The following is an 18,515-nucleotide window of genomic DNA, read 5'->3' on the forward strand; positions in this document are numbered from 1 at the left end:
GTCAAAAGAAGGGGGTCAATACAATACGATACACAGAACAGAACAAACCCTCAATACAGCATAAAAATAAAAATTTTAGAAGTATGTAGCAGAATTTAACAGTAGATGATATCACACAATAAGATTTGGATATTTTTAGAGTCCTGCAGTCCTCATCCATCAAGCTGCCTCCCCATTTGGCCATTCCACGGCTGAAACAGTGCTGGGCCAGCCAATCCAATGAAAGGACCCCTCTTTCCCATGATTCCTGCGATCCTCCATCAGGGATGACTTTACCATAGGCAGGCAAAACAACTTGGCAGGTGGGCGTGGCACCAATTGCCACTTTTTAGTACCGGAAGTGACATCAGAGATGGTGTGGCTGTCAATCTTCCATGCTGTAGATGGAGTAGAAGAGAAGGCATCATAACACAGCGCCAACCCCTGGTCTGGCAGGTAATTGCACTCACCAAAGTCCTTAAGCTGTCTCCAATGCACCCGAGAGTGATGTACAGTCAGACTGATTAGAATTATCACAAATCAAGGAAATGCAATATCCAATATAAACATAACCAAACATGGCGACAGTAATATTATAAAGGACTGAATGCCAAGATAATGTTATATGTTTTTATAGTACCCAGGTTCAAGATAATGACATGCAAAAAATTGAACAAGTACCTTATACGAGTATAGACATGTATTTTATAACAGTGTGAAATAAATAGTTTTGACACACAGAAAAAAAGTTTGAGGCAGCCACTCGTATCCTTGAGCCCTGGCTGCAAAAGGCAATATAGGCTGCACAGACGTTACAGAATTGAGTCCAACAAAAAACTGAGGAAACATAGGAAGTGGTCTTGGTTTTAAGGCAGTGAACCGGAAGTGACTTCATCATGGCTGGAACTGGAAGTGATGTCATTGTGGCCGGAATCAGGCAGAATTTCTCGTGTTTGGTCTGCAGGGATAACGGAGAATGAGTTAGCACACCCCGCCACACCCTGGCCTGGCATGGAATTACCTTAATTTGGTCCTTTTAGCTGCTTCGCAGGCGCACGTCTGTGATAATAGACGATACAGAACGCTCCTAATCAAGCACAGCCAATGCCAGCCTTCTTCATGTTAGTGTGTCAAGGCTATTTATTTCGCACTGTTATAAAATACATGTCTATACTCGTATAAGGTACTTGTTCATTTTTTTTCAAGTCATTATCTTGGACCTGGGTACTGGGTTCTGAACTATAAGTTGTCTTAAGGTCAGTTACACCCTTTTTCATCCATTATTATAAGGGTAAATCAAGAAGAAAAGGCAAATTTAAAAAGTATGCGGATAATGCAACAGATATGCAATACAACACATTTGCAGTGGCTTATGGGTAGTTCAAACACACACAGCATGACACTTTGCAGTTAGTCCAGTTGAAGCCAAGGCCAAATGATCATGGATGTTATGATTGTTGAACAGCACGCCGTAGTGAGATTGCTTTGGGCAGAGGGAGTGAAACCTGCTGAAATTCTATAAGGGAGGAGAGCTCAACACAGAAGTGACAACAGCAGGACTCAACGAAATGTTTATGAATGAATAGAAAGGTTTAAAGTGGGAAAAACCAGTGTAACCACGGAAGCTCAATTTGATTGACCATCAACATAGCACACTCAAGCCGACATCGATATGGCGAACACCTTCATCAGAGAAGACCACTGATGCTGCACATTTAGCTATCATCATAATATACACATATTAGCTTGTGAAGACTGGGAGAGTAGCCAGCATGGTCCTCTTACAGGAATGTCCACCAAATCCCTAGTGTGTCCTGGAAATACAGTAGGCAACAGCCTCAGAGACTGGAGAGTAAATCATCTCATCTCTTCATGACAGACTGATGCCCCTGTTTCTTGTCTTGTGCACATCAGAACAGACTCTGGCACCATGCAATCTTGAATTGGATTAAGTTGTTTTTTAGAATGAGGAAGATGAGGATGATGATGATAATCACAGCTTTGACATGTGCTAGGTAGTGAAACACCAGGCAGCAGGATCTTAGTGACCCCTACGGTCACTTCAGAGTCTCCTCAAAGACTGTGCCACCATTTGCAGTTTCTGGAGATCCAATAGAAAATGGTAGATAATGGAAATTTTGGATGGATGGCAATACAGTATGTAGTGTAGACACCAAAGCATCACACATATATAAATATTTTAATCTTGCTTTTCATTTTTGCAGATTTACCTGGAAGTCATGAAGCCATCATAACCCACACGGAGGCCATTCTGAGGCTGGTGTGTTTCTCCATTCTGACAATTGGATTTATTCTTTTTCTGTGGAAAACTTTTAGGACATGGCATGGTACAGACCTTTAAAATTTTTAAATTTGATCAATGTGTGTATGTATCTATCTACAGTGCATCCAGAAAGTATTCACAGCGCATCACTTTTTCCACATTTTGTTATGTTACAGCCTTATTCCAAAATGGATTAAATTCATTTTTTTCCTTAGAATTCTACACACAACACCCCATAATGACAACATGAAAAAAGTTTACTTGAGATTTTTGCAAATTTATTAAAAATAAAAAAATTGAGAAAGCACATGTACATAAGTATTCACAGCCTTTGCCATGAAGCTCCAAATTGAGCTCAGGTGCATCCTGTTTCCCCTGATCATCCTTGAGATGTTTCTGCAGCTTCATTTGAGTCCACCTGTGGTCAATTCAGCTGACTGGACATGATTTGGAAAGGCACACACCTGTCTATAGAAGGTCCCACAGTTGACAGTTCATGTCAGAGCACAAAGCAAGCATGAAGTCAAAGGAATTGTCTGTAGACCTCCGAGACAGGATTGTCTCGAGGCACAAATCTGGGGAAGGTTACAGAAAAATATCTGCTGCTTTGAAGGTCCCAATGAGCAAAGTGGCCACCATCATCCATAAGTGGAAGAAGTTCAAAACCACCAGGACTCTTCCTTGAGCTGGCCGGCCATCTAAATTGAGCGTTCGGGGGAGAAGGGCCTTAGTCAGGGAAGTGACCAAGAACCCGATGGTCACTCTGTCAGAGCTCCAGAGGTCCATTGTGGAGATAGGAGAACCTTCCAGAAGGACAACCATCTCTGCAGCAATCCACCAATCAGGCCTGTATGGTACAGTGGCCAGACGAAAGCCACTCCTTAGTAAAAGGCACATGGCAGCCCGCCTGGAGTTTGCCAAAAGGCACCTGAAGGACTCTCAGACCGTGAGAAACAAAATTCTCTGGTCTGATGAGACAAAGATTGAACTCTTTGGTGTGAATGCCAGGCGTCACGTTTGGAGGAAACCAGGCACCGCTCATCACCAGGCCAATACCATCCCTACAGTGAAGCATGGTGGTGGCAGCATCATGCTGTGGGGATGTTTTTCAGTGGCAGGAACTGGGAGACTAGTCAGGATAAAGGGAAAGATGACTGCAGCAATGTACAGAGACATCCTGGATGAAAACCTGCTCCAGAGTGCTCTTGACCTCAGACTGGGGCGACGGTTCATCTTTCAGCAGGACAACGACCCTAAGCACACAGCCAAGATATCAAAGGAGTGGCTTCAGGACAACTCTGTGAATGTCCTTGAGTTGCCCAGCCAGAGCCCAGACTTGAATCCGATTGGACATCTCTGGAGAGATCTTAAAATGGCTGTGCACCGACGCTTCCCATCCAAGCTGATGGAGCTTGAGAGGTGCTGCAAAGAGGAATGGGCGGAACTGGCCAAGGATAGGTGTGCCAAGCTTGTGGCATCATATTCAAAACGACTTGAGGCTGGAATTGCTGCCAAAGGTGCATCGACAAAGTATTGAGCAAAGGCTGTGAATACTTATGGACATGGGATTTCTCAGTTTTTTTATTTTTAATAAATTTGCAAAAACCTCAAGTAAACTTTTTTGACGTTGTCATTATGGGATGTTGTGTGTAGAATTCTGAGGAAAAAAATGAATTTAATCCATTTTGGAATAAGACTGTAACATAACAAAATGTGGAAAAAGTGATGCGCTGTGAATACTTTCCGGATGCACTGTATATCATTTTTTCTCTCTCTCTTCCTATATATATATATCGATATCAATATATCTAGAGATAGAGAGATTAATGTGAAAATCACTATATAATAGAAAGAGAGATAAAGATATGGAAGCTGCTGGTGTTCATGGCCACCGCCAGGGGTCTTCAGGATGCTTGCCAAGTCCTATTTAGCAGCACTTCCAACACCCCCGGGGATACTGCTGGAAGAAACTTGTTGGACATTTGGAGTCTTTCCGGGTGTCCTATAAAAGTAGCCAACGTCCACTACTTGGAGAGCCAGACTCAGAAGGAGGTGGACGAAGCTTGTTGAAAGAGGAGTGCAGGAGGGGAAGAAAGAAGAAGAAGAAAAACAAGAAGGAAAGAGTTTTTGTGCTGGACTATGCTATTTGGTGCTCTCTGCTGTGTTGTGATGTGGAGAGCAAAGAAAAAGCGCTTCCCATGTGAATAAATGTGTGCTGTGTGGCAAAACCCATGTTTCTGCCTGTCTGAAGGACCCCTGGTTATCACTATATATATATATAAGGATTATGCCTCCTCCAGACCGCGAGGGGCCCGCCACCCTGGTTGGTATGGGGACCACGGGAACAGAGCATGGAAGCTCAACTCTATAGGGGCCCGTGGTCACCACCAGGGGGCGCCCAGATGCCTGTGAAGCCCTGGACGTCAGCACTTCCTCCACACCCGGAAGTGCTAGGGAAAGGAATACCAGGGACACCCGGAGTGCTTTTGGGTGCTCAGCCAGCACTTCTACCACACCAGGAACTGCCTGGTGGAAGTTCATCTGGAGGCACCTGGAGTGCGACCGGGTGAAGATAAAAGGGGCTGCCGCCCTCTATTCGAAGGCTGGAGTCAGGTGGAAGAGGACGAAGCCTGGAGGAGAGGAGTGGAGGTGGTCAGAGAGAGAGGCATTGAAGGAAGAGGCCTGGACTGAGGGTGTTTGGTATGGAGTGCTGGGTTGTGTGCAGGACACTGTAAATATTAGATATGTACAGTAAACGTGTGTTTGGGTGCAAACCAGCGGTGTCCACCTGACTGTGTCCGGGCCAGTCTCCACAATATACATACCGATACATGTGATTCGCCCTCATCAAGTGTTTGCACTTTTTGCTTCCCTTTGCGAGGATCGACCCTCAGATTTCACGCCATGGCAGCTGGTTCTCTCACTTGAAATCACCTGATGATCCCCAAATAGGGCGAAACACATGTTGTGTACTCTTTGCATTATTTGCCAGGTACCATATCACATGTCTATGTCCTGCTTCTCCCAACTGAGAGGACGATGTTTGCCAACTGACTGACCAACCACAAACGTTACCTGGTAGGTGACCATCCAAATACCAGATTGTGATCAGAACTATGCATTAATATAAATATATGCGTATGTGTGTGTGTGCATGTGTGTGTGTGTATATATATATATATATATATATATATATATATATATATATATATATATATATATATATATATATATATATATATATATATATATATATATATCAACTCACTGATCTCTAAAATGTGATTTTCACCCCAAATTGGCCAGCTTAGAAATTTTAATCTCTGGCCTTTTTGTCTGCTAGCCTGGCTTTGGTCTGTTCAGGTACTTCGCTTGCTCAGAATCACCATTTGGCACTCTTCTCAAAACTCATTAAAAAGACAAAACAACAACAACAAAAAAAAAAAAACACAAAAGTACCCCCAGGGTCAACATTTTGGGCTCCAAAGTAGGCTGCTGTCTCTTCTTAACAATGTGTGCAATGTTTTGTTGAAACTGGAGCAAGGGTGTGGAATTGTTTAACGTAGAAAGTAGCGGAGCTCCATTTGGCGATTCGCTCAAACCTGAAATGGTGTCTACTTCCAGGTGGCTCAGGGTTTTATGGAGGCTGAAGCGGAAGGAGCGGAGTCAGTTGTCCTTACTGAGTGGGTTTCTTGGCACTGTGGAGAAAGAAGGAGATGATAGTATTAGGGCTAGTGGCCCCTCTCGTCCCAGCGGGATATTATATACCTCAACCTTAACCTGCTTATCCAAAGTAGGGTCACGGGACAACAGACAGAAAGAATGCCAAGAAAGGGTGACAGTCCATCAAAGGGTGAGCACACACACATTCTCACATCAAGGGCCCATTTAGCAATATCAATTCACCTAACCTCCATGTCTTGGGAATGTTGGAGGATGAAATCCACTTTATTTAGACACAAACAGCGAGATACGGTGCATTTTAGACTGTAACTCACATTTTTTTTTTTATTTTTGTCATTTCAGGTTAACAAATGAAAGCAAAAGTAAGCATCACACATGTGGTAGACCCGTTTGCCCCTGCAGACATGTGAGCCAGAAAAACGTGACAAAGCGACACAAACAAATCAGCCATGACAGTCTGAAGGTCCCTTCCAGGAGGGTCACTTGACTAACTTCATCTCTTCTTCTTCATATCTCCTTGATGGTGACGTGCATTGGGCATTGCGTTAGCTTACCGTCACTCAAAGTCTACCTCAAAGGTTTTTGTCTTTTTTTTAAGCATCTTCTTCTGCACTTTGAACTTTGAATTTCATCCTGTGCTTTGTTCTTTACTCTGATCTGCAAATTAACGACATTCTGCAATTTCTAGAATTTTGTATCTTTGCCCCTTTCTTTGTGATCACAAGTTTTTTGAAGAAAATGAATGAAACAGGATGTGTGAAATTAACATTAAATAAATCCCCCCACGACATATCTTTGCCCCTTTTTGGATTTCTTGTTGCCTACTTTAGACTCAATGCTTGTTAATTAAAAATTATTAAAACCAGATCCTTTGTGGTCGTGTCTTCTTTCAATTCAGTTAGTCCAGACAGGATTCACAAGGACACCGAGGGGCTACACTGTGTTTGCACTTACTGCCGTGAAGCGGGTAGCACCATGTTGGCCTATTGGGAAATTATGCTTCCATCATCCTAGGAGTATTAAAGTAAGGAAGGTTGAATTCTGAAGCAAATAAACTGGAACTCACTGATGGTCCATACAAAAGCATACCATGAAGCAAATGCCCTTCTACAGTGAGTCAGGACTCGGTTACAACAGCAGATGTGATCAGAGCTTTCAAAATGTTTTATTAAAAAACAAGTGAAGAAGGGAAATTGAGGGGTGGTGAGTTTAAAGCAGGTGCTCTGTATGGGTGACATAAACTCTCAAGTCACACTTTACCACTCAACACGTCCCCAGCCATCAATAAAACGACTTGCAGGCCTGCGCTTTGACATTTACATTTGAGAGGGTACAGTGCCACCTACTGTTCTGGCTGAGAAAGTGGAGGTTTACAATAAAGAGAAACTAAATCTTCAACAAGTACCAAGTATCTAAAATGATAACTAAAATAACTAGAGAAGAAATTAAGGTCCTGGTGGGTTCGTTCTTCATGCAGTTCATCGATCAGAGTCTTCTAGGGCAGCGGTTTTCAACTTTTTTCCCTTGTGGAATGGCTGAAGGCTAAGAAAACCTCTAACCAAGGAAGAGGAAAATATAATAAACTTCTTTATTCTGTATCATATTTGTCCAGCCAGCGGCTGAAGTGGAAATACATAAGTGCTGGCACTCTCTTTATAAGTCTGATTTCGTAACAGAGCAAAGATTCTTAGATGGGAGGGCATGGCCCCCTAGGAGTACCGAGCATTTAGATTTGCTAACATTAGATAGAGCTGCCAAGCAAGAGGAAAAGAGGAAGGCCAAAGAGAAGGTTTACGGATGTGGAGAGAGAGGACATGCAGGTGATGGGTGTGACAGAGGAAGATGATGAGGACAGGAAGATATGGAAAGAGATGATCCGCTGTGGCGAACCCTAATGGGAGCAGCCGAAAGAAGAAGAAGAAGATTGCCCTTTCTGGGCACTATGTGGAAAGAAGGAGATGACAGTGTTAGATAGATTAGATTAGATTAGATTAGATTCACTTTATTGTCATTACACATGTATAAATACAGGGCAACGAGATTCAGTTTAGCATCTAATCAGAAGTGCAAAGAGCAGAAGTACAATAAATATAATATGTGCATATTATGTACAGTTAAATACGATATTTACAGTTAAATGCGATATATACAGTTAAATACGATATGTACAGTTAAGAGCACAGTGAAGATGGGAATAGATATATAGATATATATAAATAGATATACAAATGTTCTAAATGCGGATGGCAAATATTCATATTTTACAATATACATTTATGTGCCTATACATGTATTTGTATGTACTATAATACTATAAGTACTATATATATATATATATATATATATATATATATATATATATATATATATATATATATATATATATATATATATATATATATATATATACAGATGTACAACATACAGGTGTGTTATGTATGTGCAGTAATAATATAAGTACTATTATATATATACACAGATGAACAATATACAGATGTGATATGTATGTGCTGTAATACTATGAGTATTGTAATATATACAGATGTACAATATATGATATATGATGTACAATGTACAGGTGTGCTGTGTGTGCACAGGTATGTACAGATATGTACAAGGAAGGGAGGAGGAGTAGTGTAGAGGATTAAGTGTGTGGATGTAAAGGTTCAACGGGGGACTGAGTTCAGAAGTGTGACCGCTGTGGGGAAGAAGCTGTTCCTAAACCTGCTGGTTTTAGTTGGAAGGCTCCTGTAGCGCCTTCTGGAGGGGAGGAGCTGGAAGAGTTTGTTGGCTGGATGAGAGGAGTCCTTAAGAATGCAACGATATATAACGATAGATAGATAGATAGATAGATAGATAGATAGATAGATAGATAGATAGATAGATAGATAGATAGATAGATAGATAGATAGATAGATACTGATGGCACTCATTCATTTCACAGGACCTCCTTCCATAAAGGGGCCACAGAAGAGAGTTGAGACTGGACAGATGGTCAGCTTCACTTGTGAGTCACTTGGTGACCAGGACACCAGCATCACATGGCTGAAAGGTGAGACGACTGTGTCTGGAGGGCAAAATATGAGCTGGAGTGATGGGACCAGAAGTGAACTCAACGTGACTCTGACTAACACTGACATTAAATCCAGCATCTACTGCCAGATTCCAGCATACAGAGGAGGTTCTGTCCCATCAGACGCTCTCAACTTCAGCACCTTCATCTTGGGTAAGAATGTCATGTTTGAGGGATTTACTTCTTAAAGGAATGTTATGTGTTGGAGATTTAGGGACCCTCAAAGTGAAGCAGGTATTCATCCATAATGTGCTTAGTCATCCAGAGTTCTATCATCGGTAATAAACCTAAAGACAGGAAACATCTTGAGCATGTTGGCCTAAAATGACTTCTGTATAAAAGATAATGACTTAGTAAAGGTGTGATATCTTGTTAATGTCAAGCACCATATTGGCTCAGAGTACAGAAGTGTTGTGAATAAAGACGTGAAAGAGAACTTCAAGAGTAGAATCAGCAAACATCTTAGACTTTAAGGAAGGGACAATCGCTGGCCATGTATAAAATGACCCAGTTACATTATTTTTATTTATTTATTTATTTTTATGAAAAAGGGATCAAATAGATAGATAGATACTTTATTAATCCCCAAGGGGAAATTCACATACTCCAGCAGCAGCATACTGATAAAAAAACAATATTAATTAAAGAGCAATAAAAAAGCAGTGCAAGTTAAAAAATGCAAGGTGGAAAGTGTGAGGCAGGTATAACACTCTATAATTTTGTGTAGTGTTAACGTTTACCCCTCTGGGTGGAATTGAAGAGTCGTATAGTGTGGGGGAGGAACGATCAGTCTGTCAGTGGAGCACGACGGTGACAGCAGTCTATATCTGAAGCTGCTCCACTGTCTGGAGATGATACTGTTAGATAGTGCTCCCTCTCAACCTGGCAGGATATTACATACCACAACAGAGCTTGTGAGGAGGTCCTCAAACATGCATGCATGACTTTCTCTCTCTCTGTCTGTCTCTCTCTATGTATACATATATATATATATATATATATATATATATATATATATATATATATATATATATATATATATATATAAAGCTCAGGAATAAAAACTACTTTATGATATGTGATTAATTTTCTCCCTTTTGGATCTCTAGCTGCAAATATATATATATATATATATATATATATATATATATATATTCATAGCATTCATAGTCTGAAACACGATCTGATGGTCTGCAAGTCGGCAAACGTCTGCCACGCCCTCTCAGTCGCAAGAAGCAGATCTTATAATGTTACATAGTTTACTGTCAAGTAATGCAAAGAGTACGCAACACGTGTTTTGCCCTTATTTGGGCTCATCAGGCGTGCACACTCCACTGTAACCCCTCACTGGGATCGAACCTCAGACGTCAGCGGCGAAGCCCCTTTATTCTGCACCATGGTGTGTGGTTCATTTATTAGACACCCTGGAGTATATATTTATATATACACACATACACACAGCCACTTTATAAGGTACACCTTGCTAGTACTCGGTTGAATCCCCTTTTGCCTTCTCAAATGTTGTAATTCTTTATGGCGTAAGTTCAACAATTTGTTATCTATCTATCTATCTATCTATCTATCTATCTATCTATCTATCTATCTATCTATCTATCTATCTATCTATCTATCTATCTATCTATCTATCTATCTATCTATCTTTATGAAAGAAGTTGTTACATTTAATGTAAAGAATAATTTTGCTCTGTGTCAACTTTTGTAAAATTCTAAATACAGCAGCAGTGACATACTGTAGCCACTATATAAAGGTACAAGTAACTTTACATCACATGTGTGCAACCATTCCCCTTTGAAGTTCAGTGAAGTGCTGATGTTGTATTTAAAGATGCAATGGTTGATTATGTAAGCACTAAGTCAAATCTTAACCTAAGAACAAGAACAAAACAAGAATCACCAGAAATATTTTTGGTTTAGCTTTTGCAGTCAGGCAGTTCTTTGAATATGTACAGATCTATATGGCATGAACGAGAAAAGGCAGACAGAAGGCAAAAAGGACAAGGGGATAGATAGATAGATAGATAGATAGATAGATAGATAGATAGATAGATAGATAGATAGATAGATAGATAGATAGATAGATAGATAGAATTACTAAAATTAAAGAAAACCTCTGACTTGTTTTAAGATACCAAACCAGACATATTGCCATGTGGCATGACAGCTCTGTCTATCTAATTGTGATTTGTGTCTTATGTCTTGGCTCTGGTTATATGAACTTTAGGTTTCTGATCCTATTGCTCTGTTCCTTGACCACAATTATGGCTGCAGGTCTTGGGCCTTGTTTTTTAGTTGGCATGACTCCTGGTTACAATCTCACTTTGTTCATTCTGGCCTCATTCCATTTCCTGATTCTGATTCTTAAATAATCTGAAATTTCCTGCAGATTCAGTTCACTCGTCAATTCAGCTGGGACAGACTCTGACCTCCAGTGAGCTAAAATTTGCTGAAGTAATTATAAGAATGTTTGTGTCATCATTAGCTTCATTCTATTGCTTTATAATAATAATTCTTATTACTATTATCATTAGTATTAATACTGTTAGTAGTCATAGTAGTGCTATTACTATTATATGACATGCATTGTTATTATTGTTAAAGGCGTCATTGTGAGTCATTGGTCCCTTATTTAATGACAGTGGCCTCATTGTCTCTCTCTACTGTTGTCACACTGTTATTGGTTACAATTGCTATCATGTTGTCTGGTAATGACAGCCACATTGATTTGGTGACATCACATGACAGTGCTGCAGCATTAGTCCGCAGTGAGGTGGCAGAGGTGACAAATGAGCACATTCATGCAAAAAGAGACGAGCAGCTGAAGGTTCCTGTGTTCTTTTTGAAGGCGGTCAACGGCTTCTTTCTTTTTCATCCACACAAAGAAGAAACCCACCTAATCTGAGGTTTGGGTCTCTCAAGCTGATATTGACGTGACCTCCAGTTTTGGATTTTGCATCATTTTAGGAGTGGATTGGCTCAGGCTTACAAGACCCATGATGATCAGTAGAAATGAAATGAAATGTGAAATTTCAGATTGGCCTTATTGAGGTGCAAACAGCAAAATGCTGTCAGGGCTTACCAGATGATTTCCTTCTGGTACTATTAATACAGTTGTGGCTTGAAGATTGGACTCCTCATCTGATATGATGCTATAATGCCTTGATGGACGTGCCATTCTTGTTTCAAATGACTGTTCTGACAGAGAAAGAATTGGCTCGAGTAGCTCCTCAGTCTGATGGGACTTTGTGCCAAAACGTAATTTAATAGAAAAGCTTTGGTATTTCCCTGTGCGTTCAACATGTAGTTGCTATTATATTGGTAAGCTTCTTACAGTCCTGCAAATCTGAGCTCAGTGAAGAGTCTTATGTCAAAATAAATTGACAAAACCTGCCTACTTTCATTACAAGAAAGCTTCTTTTCACAGAATCATAGCCATGATCATCAATGGCACAAAGAGAGGGGACCTTTCACGATAAGGACGCCAGTCCAACTGTGTCATCTGTGACGATGGCCCTTGTTATTTGACTATGTATGGCTCTGATGTCTTTATGATAGAAGGCCTCTTGTTTGGTCCCAGGATGGCACTGACTTTCTTATTTCAGGTCCTCAGGTCAGTGGGTGGGAGTGGTGGCTCTGAAGGTAGGGATCTGTACCAGCATTCAAAAGGTTAAGTCTCGTGAGTGCCAGAAGTGACCCTGCTCCATTGGGCCCTTAACTTGCAATTGCTCTGCCCTGGGTAAGACGTGAATCTGCAAGCAGGTCCTCCAACTTACAGGGAAATCTTGGGTGTTGGTGGCAGGATTGGCACTCCAGCCACCATAAAACAAAAATCTCACACCGTTTAGTGGGGCGCTGAGGTGTCACCCGCCACACTCGGGTCTCAATCGAGGTAGTTTGTGGTGTGGTGGATGTGCCAACGTGGTATCAGCTCAATCTCTCATACCCCAACTCTGTGCCAGGTTTTCTTCCCCTATAGAAAATCGTATGCTTGAAATTGGTAATTTCTATGTATTAGAAAAGTATTATAAGCACATAAGAAAAGTAGACACTATATTTTATTAAGTATTAAGATGTAAGAGTTAGGAGATAAAAAGCTCAGGCCTACTGTATATAAACTGATCAAAAAATGAAAGGAATCCTTTTTAATGAGAGTATCGCATCAAATCAATGACACTTGTGGGCTATCAATCTGCTCAATTAAGGAGCAGAGGGGCTTGTTCATCAGTTTCAGCTGCTTTTTTGCACTAGAGGGGCCACAATGAGACGACCCCCAAAACAGGAATGAATGTGTTAACAGGTGGAAGAAGGCCACTGGCATTTTTCCCTCCTCATCTGTTTTTTTATTCGTTTTGCATTTGGCTACGGTCAGTGTCCCTACTGGTAGCATGAAGCCATACCTGGACCCTACAGAGGTGGCACAGGTAGTCCAACTTCTCCAGGATGGCACATCAATGCGTGTCATTATCTGAAGTTTTCCTGTGTCTGCCAGTGCAGTCTCAAGGGCATGGAGGAGATTCCAGGAGACAGGCAGTTACTCCAGGAAAGCTGGACAGATACCCTCGTAGAAGGTCCTTAACCCATCAGCAGGATCCACCGCTATCTGCTCCTTTGGGCAAGGAGGAACAGGATGAGCACTGGCAGAGCCTACAAAATGACCTCCAGCAAGCAGGCCACTGGTGTGAATGTCTCTGAACAAACAATCAGAAACCGACTTCATGAGGGTGGCCTGAGGGCCGGGCGTCCTCTAGTGGGCACCGTGGAGCTCAATTGGCATTTGACATAGAATACCGGAATTGGCAGGCCCACCACTGGTGCCCTGTGCTTTTCACAAATGAGAGCAGGTTCACCTTGAGCACATGTGACAGATGTGAAAGGGTCTGGAGAAGCCGTGGAGAAGGTTATGCTGGCTGTGACATCACTCAGCATGAGTGGTTTGGTGGTGGATCAGTGATGCTCTGGTGGGGAGGCATATCCATGGAGGGACGCACAGACCTCTACAGGCTAGACAACGGCACCTTGACTGTCATTAGGTATCGGGATGAAATCCTTGGACCCATCGTCAGACACTATGCTGGTGCAGTGGATCTTGGGTTCCTCCTGGTGAATGACAACACCCGGCCTCTTGTAGCAAGAGGATGCATGCAGTTCCTGGAGGATGAAGGAATTGATACCATTGACTACCCCCCCGCTCACTCACCTGACCCCAATCCAATAGAACACCTCTTGGTGGGACATTATGTTTCGGTCCATCCATTACCTCAGAGTGTCCAAGAGCTCAGTGATGTCCTGGTCCAGATCTGGGAGGATATCCCCCAGGACACCATCTGTCATCTCATTAGGATGTTGTCAGGCATGGAGGGGGCATACAAACTACCGAGTACGATTTGGAGTTGCTGCAATGAAATTTTGTCAGAATGAACTAGCCTGCCTGCCCCATCATTTTCAGGGTGTCTTTGAATTCAACCCTCTCTCTGTAGGTTGATCATTTTCATTTCCATCACACGATGTGGCTGCCATCCTTTCGTTCCTAACACATCACCATATCAGTCCATAGCAATAGAGATGGCCAGCAGGATTTTCTTTTTTCCCATTGAGATCTTACCTGTTTTCGAAGTATTCCGTTAATTTTTTGAGCAGTTTATTTTTATTACCCTGTATAAGCCAGGGTGGCACGATGGCATAGTGGGTAGCGCAGCTGCCTCGCAGTAAGGAGACTTGGGTTCACTTCCTGCGTCCTCCCTGTGTGGAGTTTGGATGTTCTCCCCGTGTCTGCGTGAGTTTCCTCCGGGTGCTCCGATTTCCTCCCACAATCCAAAGACATGCAGGTTAGGTACATTGGTGATTCTAATTTGACCCTAGTGTGTGCTTGGTGTGTGTGTGTGTGTGCCCTGCAGTGGGCTGGCGCCCTGCCCACGGTTTCTTTCCTGCCCTGGGATTGGCTCCAGCAGACCACCGTGACCCTGTAGTTAGGATATAGCGGGTTGGATAATGGATGGATGGATGTATAAGCCATGGACCACCATTATCTCTCAAAATTAAAGTCTAGATGTGCAGGAGAGTTGAGAAGACATGAGCCCATTGATAAGGAGGGGAATGTAAACTCTTGGGTTGTAAATCATGGGTGAGTGCTGGGAACAAAGGAGGGGTGCAGGTAGGGCTCGTCAGACAGATAAGGCGGACAGCGAAGGGTTTGACACCCAGCCGAGAGATTATGGTAGATTAATAAGGAGCAGAACTGACCTTATGACTGGACTTGTGTTGATAAGAATTGTAATAAATGTAAGAGTTGCCTTTAGTTGTTTGCTCATTGCTCCATCTTAAGTGAGTCTGTGTGCCTGCCATACAATAAAGCTTCATTCTGCTGTCTGTTCTGATGTCTCCGAGTGCCTTCACTGGGGCTGAGGGTGTCTCCCCGCCACCCCCACCAGCCGTGTCAGCCTGCCTCAACACCTCCAGCCCATCCGCCTCTAAAATGTGATTTTCATTCTTCCCCAGAAAAAAAATATATCTAAGAATGACATTCCTGTGCTGCTGCAACTCGTCCCCGATGGCTCTCCACTCACATTTTTACTTTTTGATGTGCAGTTTGGCATTTTGCACTCAGGATGTGGTGGGGTTTCCTTCCAGTATATAGAAGCATGAGATCTGCAGTTACACGTGTTTATCTATTTTATGTTTTTTAGTCTCATGCCCGGTCTTGTGCTCCTTGAAGTCTCAGGAATGATCTGAAACAATTGGATAGGCAGAAGGAACTGAAGAATGTGACTGTAACAGGGAAGGCGTTCAGTCAAAGCAATAGGAAAGACAGCTTTGGGGTCCAACTTCATGAAGGTCCTGCCTCGCCTGTCTCTCCTTCTCCTCCTCGACTGCAAGTTATTGAGTAAGGTGAACCGTTAGGTTGGTTTTAGGGCTCGTTTATACTTCACGCTTAGAATGCGGACACACACGCATCATGGCTGCCAAGCGTTCCCAGCATTCAATTGATGCGTCCTCTGAGCAGGTCCTCAGAAATTAACAGTCCCAGCAAAAAGTCGGGGGGCGCAGTGTGATAAAAGTTGGAATGTGACATCAGAGTCACTGTTTACTTTCTACATGTGACAGAAACCCCCTTTGAAGATCCTCCGGGATTGATGTGCGCGCTTCCATGTTTGATGAATGGTTCGATGTGGTGAAACAAAATGGCGACATACAAATGCATGCGTGGTGCTTTTATATTTAAGCGTCGCATACTCCCCAATGTAATGACACCATCTTTTGTGCTGTCTTTTTTTTTTTTTGCACTTTCACAATAGCAACAGAATGTACAGCGCTATATTTGAGCCACAGAGAAAAAAATGAAGGACACAGTGAAAAAGTGACACGTCAAATGAACGCCAGGAACGCGTCTTTATTTTCTAGGGCTTCCTCCGGTCCTGACAGCAGTGGCAAACAGTAACTGATCACCACACTGAGCACATTAAATGTCTGATATTCCAACATTCTGCACATTTAGAATCCTTAGATTTATACTTGATATCACTTTCATGATGAAATGCTTTAAAGTATGTATGTTACATTTTACAGATAAATCGTTAATTTTGTTTAAGTAATGAATACTGTTAATAATTACACACATGGGGGTGACACGGCAGCGGAGCGGTTAGCACTGCTGTGTCGCAGGGAGTCACATCGCTGGTATTCCCTGCCTGGAGTTTCCATGTTTTCCTGCTGAGTTTCCTCAGTGTGCTCCAGTTTCCTTCCAAAAATATGCGGATTTGGTGACACTAAAATGACTCCAGTGTATGTGAGGGCTTGTATTCACCTGGCGATGAGCTGATGACCTGTCCAGGGATTGTTTCTGCCTCATGCCTATTGCTAGCTGGAATGGACACATCCCTGGATTGATGGATTTAATCATTAAACATCCTTTTCAGAGATATTGCGGTAAGGTGTTATCGGAGTTTAATGGCTGTTGCAGGCAATTCATAACACAGAGAAGCCAAACCTGTTCTCACCATGATAATATCTCACAATGCCACCTGCTGGATTCTTCTTATTTACAGGTGCCAGTCATAACAATATGAATATCATGACAAAATTGATTTATTCAAAAAGTGAAACTTGTATATTAGATTCATTCATTACACACAGACTGATGTATTTCAAATGTTTATTTCTTTTAATTTTGATGATTATAACTGACAAATAATGAAAGTCCCAAATTCAGTATCTCGGAAAATTAGAATATCAATTAAGACCAATGCAAAAAAAGTATTTTTAGAAATGTTGGCCAACTGAAAGGTATGAGCATGAAAAGTATGAGCATGTACAGCACTCAATATTTAGTTGGGGCTCCTTTGGCCTGGATTACTGCAGCAATGCGGCGTGGCATGGAGTCGATCAGTCTGTGGCACTGCTCAGGTGTTATGAGAGCCCATGTTGCTCTGATAGTGGCCTTCAGCTCTTCTAAATTGTTGGGTCTGGCGTATTGCATCTTCCTCTTCACAATACCTGAAAGATTTTCTATGGGGTTAAGGTCAGGCGAATTTGCTGGACAATCAAGAACAGGGATACCATGGTCCTTAAACCAGGTACTGGTAGCTTTGGCACTGTGTGCAGGTGCCAGTCCTGTTGGAAAATGAAATCTGCATCTCCATAAATTTTGTCAGCAGCAGGAAGCATTGAAGTGCTCTAAAATTTCCTGGTAGACGGCTGCGTTGACCTTGGACCTCAAAAAACACAGTGGACCAACACAAGCAGATGACATGGCACCCCAAACCATCACTGACTGTGGAAACTTTACACTGGGCCTCAAGCAACGTGGATTCTGTGCCTCTCCTCTCTTCCTCCAGACTCTGGGACCTTGATTTCCAAAGGAAATGCAAAATTTACTTTCATCAGAGAACATAACTTTGGACCACTCAGCAGCACTCCAGTCCTTTTTGTCCTTCTGACGCTGTCTCTTGTTCAAGAGTCGCTTGACACAAGGAATGCGACAGCTGAAACCCATGTCTTGCATACGTCTGTGTGTGGTGGTTCTTGAAGCTCTGACTCCAGCTGCAGTCCACTCTTTGTGAATCTCCCCCACAGTTTTGTTTCACAATCCACTCCAGGGTGCGGTTATCCCTATTGCTTGTACACTTTTTTTCTACCACATCTTGTCCTTCCCTTCGCCTCTCTATTAATGTGCTTGGACACCGAGCTCTGTGAACAGCCAGCCTCTTTAGCAATGACCTTTTGTGTCTTGCCCTCCTTGTACAGGGTGTCAATGGTCGTCTTTTGGACAACTGTCAAGTCAGCAGTCTTCCCCATGATTGTGTAGCCTACAGAACTCAACTGAGCGGCCATTTAAAGGCTTTTGAGTTAATTAGCTGATTAGAGTGTGGCACCAGGTGTCTTCAATATTGAACCTTTTCACAATATTCTTATTCTAATTCTTATATTTTCCGAGATACTGAATTTGGGTCTTTCATTAGTTGTCAGTTATAATCATCAAAA

The 18,515-nt window shown here is 42.2% G+C and overlaps 1 protein-coding gene across 2 annotated transcripts in view; it reads left to right on the forward strand.

The window, feature by feature from the left end:
- LOC120538053 (SLAM family member 5-like) overlaps positions 1 to 6,808 on the forward strand; it is a 40,821-nt gene extending 34,013 nt beyond the window's left edge. The window contains exons 5-6 of one of the 2 annotated variants that reach the window (XM_039767456.1): positions 2,205 to 2,327; positions 6,290 to 6,808. In XM_039767456.1, the coding sequence (XP_039623390.1) occupies positions 2,205 to 2,327; positions 6,290 to 6,294 (128 nt within the window). In that variant the 3' untranslated portion in view covers positions 6,295 to 6,808. The remainder of the gene's footprint in view (positions 1 to 2,204; positions 2,328 to 6,289) is intronic. The other variant, XM_039767457.1, reaches the window with a different exon arrangement.
- The last annotated feature ends 11,707 nt before the right edge of the window (positions 6,809 to 18,515 follow it).

The sequence above is a fragment of the Polypterus senegalus genome, chromosome 10 (assembly GCF_016835505.1).
Source record: "Polypterus senegalus isolate Bchr_013 chromosome 10, ASM1683550v1, whole genome shotgun sequence".
In the NCBI taxonomy this organism is placed as follows: domain Eukaryota; kingdom Metazoa; phylum Chordata; class Cladistia; order Polypteriformes; family Polypteridae; genus Polypterus; species Polypterus senegalus.